A 10705-nucleotide genomic window follows, 5' to 3' on the forward strand; every position below is an offset into this window, starting at 1 on the left:
TTTGGGTATGTTGTGTATTCATTTGCATTGAATTCTAGGAAGACTTTAATTTCTTTCTTTATTTCTTCCCTGACCCAGCTGTCATTTACTAGTAAGTTGTTCACTTTCCATGTGTGTGTTGGCTTTTTGCTATTTCTGTTGTTGTTGAGGTCCAGCTTTATTCCTGGTGATCAGATAGGAAAAAGGGGATTATTTCAATCTTCTTGTATATGTTGAGGCTTGCTTTGTAATCAACCATATGGTCTATTTTGGAGAAGGTTCCATGAGGCGCTAAGAAGGTACATTCTTTTGTGTTTGGGTGTAAGGTTCTGTAGATGTCTGTTAGGTCCATTTGATTCATGACCTCTGTTAGAGATATTTTTTCTTTGTTTCTCTGTTTTGTTGACCTGTTCTTGTTGAGAATTGGATGTTGAAGTCTCCCACTATTAATGTATGGTGATCTATGTGTGGTTTAAGTTTTATTAATGTTTCTTTTATAAGCATGGTGCCTTTGTATTTGGGGCATGGTTGTTCAGGATTGTGATGTCTTCCTGGGGGAATTTTCCCTTGATGAGTATGAGCTGTCCTTCCCCAACTCTTTTTATTAATTTTGGTTGAATATCTATTTTATCAGATATTAGAATGGTTAGTCCTGCTTGATTCTTGGTCCCATTTGGTTGGTAAAATGTCTTCCAGAACTTTACCCTCAGGTAATATCTATCTTTGTGACTTAGGTGTGTTTCTTGTATGCAGCAGATTGTTGGGTCTTGTTTACACATCCATTCTGTTAGTCTGCATCTTTTTATTTGAAAATTGAGTCCATTGATGTTGAGAGAGATTAATGACCAGTGGCTGTTAGATCCTTTGATTTTGATGTTGGCTGTGTAGTAAGTTTGTGTTTTGTTTTGCTGTAGTGAGATTATTTCCTGTTTTTTCTTGAAAGTAGTTAGTTTTCTTGGGTTGTATTTTTCCATCTAGTATCTTTCCATCTAGTATAATGCTGGATTTATGTGTAGGTATTGTTGAAATGTTTTTGTCACTGAAACTCTTGTTTTCTCCATCTATGAGGACTGAGAGTCTAGGAGGGTATAGTAGCCTGGGCTGACATCTATGTTCTCTTAGGGTCTGCATGATATCTATCCAGGCCCTTTTGACTCTCATAGTTTCTGTTGAGAAGTCAGGTGTGATTCTGATGGGTTTGCCATTATATGATACTTGGCATTTTTCCCTTGCAGCTTTTAGTATTTTTCTTGTTCTGTATACTTCCTGTTTTGATTATTATGTGGTGGTAGGATTTTTTTTTTCTGGTCTATTTTATTGGGTGTGTTCTGTAGGCCTCTTGTGTTCTTATAGACCTCTCCTGTAAGTTGAGGAATTTTTCTTCTATGATTTCGCTGAAAATATTTTCAGGGCCTTGGAGGAGGGAATCTTCTTTTTCCTCTATTCCTATTATTCTTAGGTTTGTCTTTTCATATTTCTTGGACTTCTTGGATGGTCTGTGTCAGGAATTTTTTTAGATTTAACATTTTATTTGATGGATATATTGATTTCTTCCATTGTGTCTTCCACACCTGAGATTTCTTTTCCATCTCTTATAGTCTATTGGTTATGCTTACCTCTGTAGTTCCTGTTTTCTTCCCTAAGTTCGTTCTCTCCAGCATATTCTCCATTTGTGTTTTCATTCATTTTTCCAGTTATATTTTCAGTTCTTGAGCTGTTTTGTTGATTTCCTTCACCTGACTATATTTTTCTTCAGTTCCTTCAGCTGTTTCTTTGAACAATCCTGTTTCTTTAATTTCTTTCAGTGATTTTAGTATTTCTTCTGTAAAGGCCACAAATTGTTTGGCTGTAACTTCCTGTATTTCTTTACAGATGGCCACAATCTGTTTGTCTTTATCTTCTTCCATTTCTTTGCAGATGTCCATGATCTGTCTGACTTTATCTTCCTCTAGTTCTTTATGTAGTTTGTTTGTTTCCTCTATTATCCTCTTCTTAAGCATAGATGCAAAGTCATCTTTTTGAATTTCATTTACGTTGGTGTGTCCAGGGCTACTTGCCCCTGTCTAAACTGAGTTCTGGAGATGCCATATTGCTCTCTCGTTTGTTGGTTGAGATTTTACACTTGCCTCTACCCATTTGGCTATCTTGGATGTTGGGTGTTAGATTCTGGTGCTTCCTGGAATCCTGTGGTGGGAAGAATCCCCCTGGTAGGAAGATGATTTTTACCGATGGAGGCCTCCTCAGGTTTTGGGGTATGGTCACTGAATAGCAGGTGTTTTGCAGGAATTGCCACAGCTCATCTTAGGCGTACAGACCTGAGTGGTAATTGTGGCCTTTGTTAGTAAACGGGGCTCTCCTCTAACCCAGAGAAGTCCAGGAGACAGCTTCCCTGCAGCTTGGTTTCTTGCTATAAATTTAGTGAGCTGCAGCTGTAACCTGGGTGCCATGTAGTTTGGTCAGTTTAGTTAGAAAAAACTCGTTGTCCCTTGGAACAGTATTTGGGGGTTGATCTTAGGAACCCAGGCTTCTGGAGGTCTGAGTTTGGGGCTCTCTGCCCCAGTACCCAACTGGTAATCAGTGGCATGTGAGCACTACTCTCATGTTTGCAGCAGGAGGCTAGAGTCTGGAGCCTGTGGATAACCAGAAACTTTTCTAGAGCTAGGTGTCCTGAGGTAGGGCCAGATATTTCCACCACCTTTGGGTTTTTTCTCAACAGAAAGACCCAGTCTGTACTGTTGGGGAGGGGGCATGTGGAGTGAGTAGGCACTTGCTTGGGAGTGGTGGCTCCAAGCTGGTGACTGGACAGGAACCTGAGAACTTTTTCTGAGAACATTCCCGTATATGTGGTGTTAGTGGTAGTGGGGGGTCAGCTGAGTACTCTAAGCTGGGACCTGCTGTTTCCCTCCCTGTGGGGTTTTCTCCCAACAGGAAAACCCAGCCTCTAGTGCCCTGGGGCACACAGTTCTATCTGTGATGGAGAGTTAGTTGTGGGGTTGGCGGTTGGAGCCCCACTCAGGGCTGGCTGCTTTGTGCCTGCAGGTCTGCAGGAACTTTTTCCAGGGATAGACTGGTTGACCTGAGGTCAGCCCTACTTGCTTCCTTTCCTGTGGGGTTTTCTCAAGACTGGGACTCCCAGTCTCTTGTGCCCTGGGGTGCACAGTTCAGCCTGGGAAGGTGACCAGGACATGCAAGAGTGTGCTTGTGGTCAAGTGACCCAGTGACTGTGTGACCTGGGGTTTCTTCTGGGTTCTTGCTGGGTGACCTGAGAGTAGACCCGACTTATTCCCACTCCGTGGAGTTTCCTCTCACCTGGGAAACACAATTGCTGTTGTTTTGGGGTCCAGAGTTCAGCCTCTTAGTCACTGTACCAATAATGCTGCCCTGCTCCTCAGACAGTGTCATCCCAGCACCGCCATCTTGGATTACCCCCTTTCTCATCTCTTTCAATTAATTTTTGGTGAAAGTCTGTTTTATTAGATATTAGAATGGTTACTCCTGCTTGCTTCTTGGGTCTATTTGCTTGAAAACCTTATTCCTGCTAAAACATCCCAAGAAATTTTCAAGGGATTAGCTGAGTGCTCTGAGGTTGAACCCAACTGCTTTTCTCATCTCACCTGGTAAATACAGTCAGTGGTGTTTGGAGGCTTACAGTTCCAACTATTGGTCACTGTGCAGTCTCTGCTACCCTGCTGATCAGACACAGTGTGAGTTCAGCCCTTCCAGCTGGGATCTGTTTTTAATTTTTACTGAATATGAGTATTTTGATTGTATGCATGAATATGCATCTCTTGTGTGCCTGATCTTCACTATAGTCTGAAGATGTGTTCAGAACTCATGAACTGATAGTAGTGGGTTCCAGGTAAACAATGACAATTGAGCCCACTTATTTGGAAGAGTAGCAAGAGCTCCTCACTGCTGAGCCATCTCTTCTACCTTATGTTGCTTATTTATGATCAGCATTGACATTGCTAATATTTTCATTTTTCTATTTTTAGCTGTTTAAACATGCATTCCCTTTTAGTAAGATGTTATTAGAGTTAAAGTTTAAGCTGGGGCAGTGCAGATTTCTGGAAAAGGAATGCACAACTGGAGTGGATGTATAATTTCTTGTACAAGCTTCAGTTAAGACCTCTGAGTTCTTTCAATCTTTTATGTTTGTTTGATTGACTTTTAGGGGAGGCTCTGTCTTACTATATAGGTCTAGCTGTCCTGGAACTTTTTGCATAGATCATGCTGGCATCCAATTCAATAAGATACACCTGCATCTGCCTCCTGAGTGATGGAATTAAGGCATAATAGAATACACCCAGCTTGTCCATAATTTTTGTAGTTAGTAACTGTTCATAAATTTCTCTGATGTGTACTTAGTACTGCTCATCTCTTAATTTCTCTGTATGTCTCTGTCTCTCTCTTTCTATTTCGCTCTCTTCTCTCTGTCTTTGTCCACATTAATTACCATGACTATTCAAAAGCTATATCCTATTCAAAAGAGTTCAGATATGACATAGTTAAACTTCATTATTCAGTTTTCTTCTAAAATGACTTAGTGATAACATTAACACTTATGTTTTAATAGAAAAGTTTTAATCTTTATTTTTAAACTGTAGACTATACATGATTTAGAAAGGAGAATAAACAAAACAATGATCAAAGAATAATCATGTGTTCTATGCCTTTTCTTTTGTCTGGGAACTCAGAAATATGATGTTATCAGCTATGATTATTGTTGCTTGCCACTCACATTATTTTTATCCATCTGTTCACTGTAGTACAATTTCCCTTCCACAAATATATGAGCCCCCATTTTCATATACTGGTATGCCATATCTCTGATCCCTGGTCAAAACATGATATCCAGTGCCATGTTGTCTTTTGACTGACACCACCCATCTGTTCACTGTCACGTGATAGCCACATATCATTTGTTGCTAGATAAAATATTATGCCTGTGTTTTTCCTTCCACCTGTCTCATGAAAGTGTCCTGACCTACTCACCCAAGTAACTGAAGATGATTCATAGATCACTCAAGAACCCAACTAATGGCTACTTCATATTCATGTCTTACAAACCAATACAAAACCTTTAACACAGGTTTTCAAAGCAAGCCTTTTTTTCCTTTACAATCTAACCTTTAGGCTTTTTCTTCTCCCATCCTTTACCTGATGCACAGCACCCAACTGTCTAACATTAGCACTTCTGTGTCAGAACATAAATGGAAGAAGCATTAGAATTATATGATTATATTGCCAATGAAATATAAATTTATATTGTTGCCAGTCTTTCTTTTTTACAAATGTATGGTATATTTTAGAATTCAGTGACCTTTAATGATGTCCATGTGAAATTCAGCCAAGAAGAGTGGGCCTTGCTGGAACCTTCCCAGAAGCAACTCTACAAGGTTGTGATGCTAGAGACCTGTGAAAACCTCACTGCTATAGGTAAGACTGCAATTTTTCTTTCACTTTTAAAATAAAAAGACAACTCTTACTTTGTTATTGATCCTCTTCTGTAATTCCAATTGAGAATGAGGAGGAATGAGGTAAATAAAACAGGCATGGTTCTAAGGGTCACAGAAGATAGTGATTTAAGTTTTGCCTTAATAATAACATGCTATTTCCAATAATATATATTTTCTGGTACTATATTTTAGGCTACAATTGGGATGACCATAATATTGAAGAACATTTTCAAAGTTCTACAAGTAATAAAAGGTAACTTTATGTGCATGTTGATACAGATATAAATCTTAAATTTTAATGTGTCCTGGAAGTTTGGTGTTTTTTTGTTTGTTTGTTTGTTTGTTTTTGTTTATTGGCTGCTTTTTATTTTCTGTTTTTGAGATAGAATTTTTTCTGGGTATCTGTGACTTTCTTAGACTTGCTTGTTAGACCAGCCTGACCTCGAAATCACACATATCTGCCTGTTTCTGCCTCCATGAATGCATGGATTAAAGGCACGTAGCAGCACACCTGGCTGTGTCCTGGAGGTTTTAAAGAAAAGCAACAGTGTAAAACCAGCACTGCTTTAAGTATAATCTCACAATTCCATTTACCTCAATGTCAGGTATCTGATTTGTGTTTGCAAGGCATTCCTTAAGATAGAAGAAAATAAAATAATGTTGTAACAGAAAATACCATTTAAATCATATAGACATTACAGCTACTGAGTTGAACTGCCAATCTGTTTAGTCTCATTTTATCTACTCAGATATTGTAAGAGGTATACATATTGAATAGGTGATCAGTATGTGTCCAAAACTTTCTAATAACAACCACTGTTACTCATATTCATGCAGTCATATTGTAAAGTTTAGTGTAAGGAGCAGCTTATGAGAGTCAAGAATATTGTTGTGGAGAAACCTTCATCCCTATATGACATGTCTATAATGAACAAAAAACAAACTGTGTTAATTCAGTGAGGGAATCCTTTATTATTCTTGTAATTTAAATAGGTATATCATATGTCACAATGTTTGTAAGGCACATGAGCAGAGGAATATTGAAAGAAGCAGTGTACCTGTCTTTCTCCAAGAACAATTAATTTTGTAGTAGTCCCCACTTTGAGTAGATTTTCTGAATGCGATAAATGGTTACTATTAATTGGTTTTGCAACTTCACTGAGAATTCATCAGCAACTAATACTGCTGAAAATACCTATGAATACTAAGAATTTGGAACTTCTTCTGCTTCTCGTGGCTCACTTTGCAAAGGAAGTGTCATTCATACAGTAAAAACAATGCAAATGGGATTGCTGTGGTAAAGGTCTGTATACTTACAATAATATATATATGTATATATATATAATATATATATATATATATAAAACTCTTATAGAAAAATGAAGCTATAAAAGTGAACCACGTAACAAATGCTCTTACCATCACAGAGATCTTCAAAAATACCCATAATGAAGGGAAAAACCATTAATGTAAATAACATGATAAAACTTTAAAATTTGATTCTCCTTTACCATTAGATCAAATTATGAAATTAATTAATATAGATAAATATATTTATTAGTGTAAAGCACTGATTGTGGTAAATCTTTCACATGTGGTAATTATCTGTGCAGGCATGCAAGCAGTCGTACTGGAGAGAAACCTTCTAAATCCACTGTATGTGGTAAAGTCTTCTCCTATACCACTGATCTCATAAGGCATAAAAGAGCACACACTGGAGAGAAGCCTTTCAAATGTAATCAATGTGGTAAAGTGTTTGCACAAAAGAGTCATCTCATAAGCCATAGAAGAACACATACTGGAGAGAAACCTTATGAATGTAACCAGTGTGGTAAAGCCTTTGCAGAAAACAGTACTCTCTTAAGACATAAAAGAACACACACTGGAGAGAAACCTTATGAATGTAACCAGTGTGGTAAAGCCTTTGCAGAAAACAGTACTCTCTTAAGCCATAAAAGAACACACACTGGAGAGAAACCTTATGAATGTAACCAGTGTGGTAAAGCCTTTGCACAAAACAGTCATCTCTTAATCCATAAAAGAACACACACTGGAGAGAAACCTTATGAATGTAACCAGTGTGGTAAAGCCTTTGCAAAAAACAGTACTCTCTTAAACCATAAAAGAACACACACTGGAGAGAAACCTTATGAATGTAACCAGTGTGGTAAAGCCTTTGCACAAAACAGTCATCTCTTAATCCATAAAAGAACACACACTGGAGAGAAACCTTATGAATGTAACCAGTGCAGTAAAGCCTTTCCACAAAAAAGTCATCTCATAAGCCATAAAAGAACACATACTGGAGAGAAACCTTATGAATGTAACCAGTGTGGTAAAGCCTTTGCAGAAAACAGTACTCTCTTAAGACATAAAAGAACACACACTGGAGAGAAACCTTATGAATGTAACCAGTGTGGAAAAGCCTTTGCAGAAAACAGTACTCTCTTAAGACATAAAAGAACACACACTGGAGAGAAACCTTATGAATGTAACCAGTGCAGTAAAGCCTTTCCACAAAAAAGTCATCTCATAAGCCATAAAAGAACACATATTATAAAGAAGCCTTATGAATATACCCAACATGATAAAGCCTTTGAACAGCAGTGTGGTATCCACAATAAAGAAAAGACACACAGTGGAGAGAAGCCTGGTGAGGGTAATTAGTGTGATAAAGACTTTGCATGTAATATTCATCTCCTAAGACAACAAAACATTGTGCAGGGAAACCATATGAATATAACTATGTGGCAAAGCCTTTGAACATAACTTCTCCTAATAAATAAAAGAACACATACTGGAAAGAAGCTGTCTGACTGCAATCAATGTGAATAAACTTTTGCACTTCATAATCAATTTCAAACTCATGAAAGAAATCCTAATGGACAAAAAGCCTATGAGTGCTTTTAACAAGGCGAAACTATTCCACATTTGTATAATTTTCATCTTCATGAAAGGATTCATACTGGCGAGAACTTATGAATGTGTTAAAATGGTGAGGCCTTGCACAAATCTAGAGTCATCATCATTATCAAAATTACCTTACTGGAGAGGAATTCTGTGACTATAAGCAATGTAGAAAGACCTTTGTGTTCTTTGGTCCAATGAGATCCAACAGAACTGAAAAACTAGCTCAATGGAAATGACCTCCCATTTCTGGAGGGGAAAGGGAATAAGGGCAATAGGAAAGGAGGGTAGTTCTGGGGGAGAGAAGGGAGGGGGACTATGATTGGAATTTAAAGTAAATAAACTTATTTTTAAAAAGAATACAATGAATGGTAAATATCAATTAAATGCAACAGTATTATATAATAAAGTGTTTATGGAAGACTTATTGATAATCCTGATTCTCAACATTTACTGTTTTCAATTGCCTCACTTTACACAAAAAACTTTTAATCCAGTGGATGAATATGTAGGGAATGGTGAACTAACACCAGCCAGGAAGTTCTCTGAGAGTAACACAACAGTGGTAGCCTGTAGAAGTTTCTTTGTGTACACATACCTATTGTTCCAGGGGTTCTATTGAAAATCATCACAACCCACACTGAATTTTGAGATATGAGGGAGGAGGCTTTCTTTTCCATGTATGACTCTGCTTCTGGCCTAGATAGGTAACCATGTCAATGGTGCGTTTTCTCTGCCTGACTTCATCTGGAGAGTATCTTTAGACATGGAAACCACCAATCAAATTTGATAGATGGCCTTTGACACAGATCCCTGATAACTCTCCCCTCCCTTCAAATATAGGATAATTTGGTTCTGTGTTCTTGTTCTTCTTATTCATATAATAGGAATGTGCTGTTTAATGCAAATCTAGCATTCTTGAATTTCCTAGTATTAAACAATTATCTACACCTATGCTTGGAGCATCCCAGGTACTCCCCAAGGAATATAAACAACTGTGTTCTGTTTTCTGGAATTAAAGTTGAACTTACTTTCTGAGGTGGCTCCCAGAGTGGCTAACCACTGTTATGCTCGTGAGCTTTCCAAGCTTTATACTACTCATCTTCTGCCCCTCATGCCTTCCTGGGCTGGTGGGAAACAGCCCTCCAGGCAGCAAGAGAATCACATTCTCTGAAATGCCTGTGATAAAATATTTCAGACTGCATAGCATTTCAAATTTCACATGTTTCTGGATTTGAGATGGTCAATCAAACAGTATCTTGGGATGGGACTCATTAAAATGAGTTATACTTAGTGTTTAGTTCAAGGTAAGGTTGCAGGCAAGCTTCATGGTATGAAATCTTCTAAGGTGAGTACAGTGGCCCATGGAAAATAAATACAAGCAGAAATTTTATTTTTCTGTTTTTAATAGCTGAGTACTGTTCTGATAATGTAAGGGTGAATGGCAGGGGAGAGGGACTCTCCTTTTGAGTAGTCTACGGGAAGGGGATGGGGGAAGGTGGATGGAGGGACCAGTAGGAGTTGAGGGAGTGACCTTCAATCAGCATATATAATGAATAAATTGTGAAAAATAAAAACAATTAATAAAATAACATATAGTAAGGAAAACAAAGCAAAACAGCAAAAATTTGAGTCTAGTTTGGTTAACTGCCCTCCCTCAAAGAAAAGAAAGACGATATATAGAAAGAAAAGAAAAACAGAATCTTTGTCTTTGTCACCTTTCTTCCCTGTGAGCTCAGTTGAAGATCATTATGCAATGGAGACCATGATTCTCTCTCTGAAGTTTATGTTACCATAGAAGTAGGATTCAAACCTGAAACTAATGGGAGAGTTTCCTAGTTAACATATCAAATCAAACCTACCTGCCATTTTCTCTCAGAAATCCTTCAGTCCTTCCATGTTATCTGTCCGTCCAGGCTAGTACAGCCCATGCAATACCCTGAATTCTCCTTCCCAGGGCCTGGGATAACCTTACCCCCCCTCACCCACATATAGGCAAATTATTTGGGCTACCTGGTTCTGTCAAGCACCATGCAGGAGCAACAGCAGAACAGCGATAGAACTCATGGAATGTGGCTCCCTTGTTAGCATAATCATGATGAGTTTGTCTTGGAGAAGCATAATCCCAAGAACTAATTTTCCTGATGACTTTGTGTTCTTATGTAGCATATCTCTGCTTGTTGCCTTTGTGATGCCCATATTCCTTATAACATGAGTTGTATGAAAACTTTAAGAAAGCTTCTATCTCATCACTGGGCAATATCACTGGCATTTAAAATTAACAATGCTTGATCTCTTTTCACATGTTTACTGGAGCAGTTTAATGAATTAAGCATTGCCCTTGAAATGAGCTATAGATG

General features: G+C 38.1%; 1 protein-coding gene across 1 annotated transcript; it reads left to right on the top strand.

The window, feature by feature from the left end:
- Positions 1 to 2207: 2207 nt before the first annotated feature.
- LOC132650701 (zinc finger protein 120-like) lies at positions 2208 to 7928 on the top strand (the record flags this gene model as incomplete). Its single annotated transcript, XM_060376041.1, has 4 exons — positions 2208 to 2231; positions 5292 to 5418; positions 5631 to 5691; positions 7052 to 7928. Coding segments are annotated over exons 1-4 (1089 nt in total), but the record flags the coding sequence as incomplete, so codon positions are not given.
- Positions 7929 to 10705: the final 2777 nt, after the last annotated feature.

The sequence above is a fragment of the Meriones unguiculatus genome, assembly GCF_030254825.1.
Source record: "Meriones unguiculatus strain TT.TT164.6M chromosome 13 unlocalized genomic scaffold, Bangor_MerUng_6.1 Chr13_unordered_Scaffold_28, whole genome shotgun sequence".
Taxonomy (NCBI): domain Eukaryota; kingdom Metazoa; phylum Chordata; class Mammalia; order Rodentia; family Muridae; genus Meriones; species Meriones unguiculatus.